Below are 4,194 nucleotides of genomic sequence, written 5' to 3'. Positions count from 1 at the left end.
AGGTATGAACTTCGGATAGCATTGAGAAATCTAAATGGTCGAGGGCCCCAATCTCTATCATCCTCCATCAAAATAATTGGGCAGTGATCTGATAGTTGTCTAGGAAGACCCCAGAGTTTGAGAGAAAAGTTTTGGATCCATTCATAATGGACTAGGAATCTATCAATTCTACTCCAATTATCCCTATCCTGAGAGTTGTACCAAGTGAATTTCCTCCCAAGCATGGGCATGTCCATTAGATCCATTTGTTCTACCATGGTGTTAAAGTCCCTCATTCCTCTATCCCTACTGGAACACCCAACTCTCTCAGATAAATTCCTAATTTCGTTGAAAACCCCTCTCATATACCAAGGCCCTGGGAAATTAGATTTAAGCTTCACTAAGCTGACCTAGAACTCTTGTCTTTTTGCCACATCATTAGGAGCATATATATTAACAATGACACAAGGGAAACTGAAGAATAATGTACCTGACATCAACAAGAAGCTATGGTTGCAGCAGGAAGCATTAAGTTGGAAGACCTCTGGATTCCAAATGCACAACAGACCCCCAGCTCTACCAACAACATCAACTGCCATAAATTCAAATTGATCACCGGGCCACATGGATCTTATGAGACCTATGCTTGCCTTAGACTTTTTAGTCTCTTGAAGTAAGATAATATCCACTTTTCTTTCAAGAACACTTTTCTTGATCTTTCTTCTTTTCTCTGGTCTGCCAATCCTTCTTATATTCCATGACTGAATCTTTATTTAGACAAATTTACACTCTTGGTTCCCTGACAGCAGTAGCCTGGTTGGCATCCCCTACTCGAGCTCTAACTTTCCCCAGATCGTTATCTTCTAGCTGCTGCAATTTGCTAATAACCTCCTTATCCTTCCCTTCAAAATCAATGCTGAGAGTTTTACCCAAAACCAGGGTAACTTCCGGCTCAGACAAAGTGATCCTCCTTCTACTAGATTTGCTTGCCATTGAGAGTGAAATGGCAGCTGTTGTTGATCTAAAGACAGCCTCCTTTTGCAGGTTCAGTGTCGATTTCCCGAATCTAGAAGATCTAATCTGTAGGATTTTCATTAGCCGATGCTTCTTTCTTGTTTCTTTCCTCTGCACTGGTGAGTCCCAAGATGAGAGCCGTTGATGGTGGTGGGAGGATCGAAGGTGAAATTCAAACTTTTGGATTGATCAAAACTCTGTGTGGGCCTGAAAATATGGGCCGAGGGATTAATTTAGTAGTGGACCTGAAATCGACCCATGAATGTATTGGATTAGATGCGGTTTCAGTCTTGGATCACTCGGCTGTCAGCCCAAGTAGGCTAGCTCCTCTCACTGCTGGGTTTGTCCCTATAGATATATGCAACCAAATTCTTCATACTGCTCCGATAATCCAAAAGCGTAGGGGATTTGGGTCATCTTCATCCTAAGCAAACATGGGGGTTGAGTGTTACTAGCTCACCCCCAAATAGCTCTAGCGGCTCTCCTGACATACGTAGTCGATTTCTTCTGACATGCCTTTCTGCAGATCTGATTCAGCCACCACCAAAGTATCCTTGAGCTGATCATCCTCCACCATGACGTTACTGCTATCATGTGCTTCCACTGTTGCTATTCGATCCATCTCTGCTCTCTTGTCCACCTCATTGCCATCAACGATAGTTACATGATCATCGCCTTCCTCATGCTTACTCCCTCTATCTGCAATCTGATTGCCCACTTTTACAAGATTACCATTTCGGATTCCACCAAAATGCTCTTCAGATGAATTGCTGAGACCAGACATCTTCATATCTTTGATGATAATGATTTGTTCCCCACATTATTAGGCAATGTTGTAAATTTATGGGGAAAGGAGGGAGGGAGTGTGGAGAGGGGTGGAGGAGTGTCGGCAGTGGGAGGGAAAGTGATGGGGGTGGTGGTGAGGGACGGCAAAAGAGGGTAGAAGAAGGGGTTGAGGGCTTTTGCAAAAGGATATGAAGAAATAAGGGCATTTTCACTATTTTCTCCAAATATTATAATTTGTAAAAAGTTCTCGCTGTTAGACTCCTTTTTATTTTTATTTTTTTTTTTTGCAATTTCCTCTTACAAATTATGCCATAAAAAATAATTTTAAAAGACTAAAAAAATTAATTATCCTAAAACTGAATAATATTTGTAAATTTTACTTATAAATCATTTGAGCATAGAACTAATCTTGTATTATTGTATTTGTGGATGATAGACAGCTAGTGCTTTATCCCCCAGAGTGATCACTCACACAACACAACAATGCGCTTCTCAAATTTAGTGCGACCCCTCGAAGAAATTACTTTTTATGGCCATCCATTGGCTTAGCTTGCTCCAAGTTCTTATGGCCAACCACACGTACGTATTTATATTTAAAAATATAATTGTTTTTCTGAATACATAAATCGATTTTAGAATTGAATACAGAATACAAATAAACAAATAAAATTTTACGAAAATTATTAGTAAAATTCATATTTCACAAATATTATCCATCCATATATACATTGATGGTGTAATTAATATCATGTCGGTTTGCAAACATTTTCCCTTATATATAATGTAGGGGCTGATGATTAACTTCCAAAGCTATGTGAACAAGATGACCATTGTTCTATCTGTTGATGAGAGCACTGTTCCAGATCCTCATCAACTGTGTGATGATCTTGAAGAATCGCTCAAGCTCGTCAAGGATGCTGTCCAAGCACGAGGGCTCATCAACGATGATACTGTGGCACAAGATTGAAGCGGGATAAGGATCTTCTGTTATGGTTTTTATTTTTATTTGAATTTTATATTTTGGACTTTAACTTTAAATGTAGGCTGTTAGATTATCATAATAATATCATTGCAGAGAATCCTAATCAAATATCTTGACAACTGCTACCAATTTATTCAATTTGTCACAATGCAAAATTAAAAGATGAAATTATTACAAATAAAATTATTCTTGCAATTTAACACAAGGAGGAAATCACATGGGCTTATTATCCAATTTTTATATCTAAATATAATCATTTTCTATGTACTATGATTTGCAAGATGTATATGAGAGCGCTCAAAAGTTTGTGGCATTCCCTTAAGTTCGTCCAACCACAACCTAACCCCTCTCCCCCTCCTCTTTCAACACACTACCAAAACCTAATCCCAAAAAAAAAAAAAAAAAAGAAAAAAAAAAAAGAAAAAATGAACTTTCCAAATTCCAAACCTAAAATCCTCATAACCTTAATCCTCTCATTTCACTTCTTCACAATTTCAACCTCCCAACAAATCCAACAACCCACAACCCCTAATCTCCAAAATGTATTACTTGATGAAGCTATTGATGATGCTATCAACAAGCCTCAAAAGAATTATAAAGCTCTATTGGAGCAACAAGAATTCCTCTCAGCTCACAACAAGGCTCGTCTCCACATCGGTGAACCTGTCTTCATATGGGACACTTCTCTAGCTCTCTTTGCCACACAATTCACTCGGCAACGTGCCGCTGATTGTGCCCTAATCCACTCCAATGGCCCATATGGTGAAAACATTTTCTGGGGGTCCGGAAACCAGTGGACCCCCACAGATGTGGTGAGGCTATGGATCAAAGAACACAAGTTTTATGACCGTACAAGTAATAGTTGCGCGAATGGGAAGATTTGTGGGCATTATACGCAAATTGTATGGAGGGACAGCGTGCGATTGGGCTGCGCCCGTGTTCAATGCAATAGTGGTGATGTTTTCGCTATTTGTACATATGATCCACCGGGAAATTATGTCGATGAACAACCTCTTGTTGACCATCGTTCATGATGCAAGAAAGCACTTTGTTTTGAAGTTTTTTTTTTTTTTTTTTTTTTTTTTTGAGAATTTAACTGTGCATTCAAGATTAGGTTTGCAATACAAAACCTGACAACATTTAGCAAATGAGAACATAGGAACATGTTTCTGAATTTTTGTGAACAATTTTGTAACAAAATGATGTGATAGTAGTATTTTTTGTATTTAAAAAAAATGTTGATAATGATAGGATCACAACTTAATAAGATCATTTTTTATATGTATTTTATTTTTATTTTAAAGTATGCAATTCATTACATTTTAGTCAACAATTTTTTTAATATTTTTTTTTTTTTGATCGGCAACAATTTTTTTAATATACAATCTATTACATTTAATTCATGGCTTTAGTGCCGTTCAAAATTAATAATG

General features: G+C 37.6%; 1 protein-coding gene across 1 annotated transcript; it reads left to right on the top strand.

Moving 5' to 3' along the window:
• The first annotated feature begins 3,186 nt into the window (after positions 1–3,186).
• Positions 3,187–3,795, top strand: LOC114316980 (pathogenesis-related protein 1C). Its single transcript, XM_028263689.2, has one exon. It carries the CDS (start codon positions 3,187–3,189, stop codon positions 3,793–3,795), a length of 609 nt encoding a protein of 202 aa, XP_028119490.2.
• The last annotated feature ends 399 nt before the right edge of the window (positions 3,796–4,194 follow it).

This window comes from Camellia sinensis, chromosome 2 (assembly GCF_055761805.1).
Source record: "Camellia sinensis isolate YWXY chromosome 2, ASM5576180v1, whole genome shotgun sequence".
NCBI classification, from domain to species: Eukaryota; Viridiplantae; Streptophyta; class Magnoliopsida; order Ericales; family Theaceae; genus Camellia; species Camellia sinensis.
This window is presented reverse-complemented; position numbering and strand designations above follow the sequence as displayed.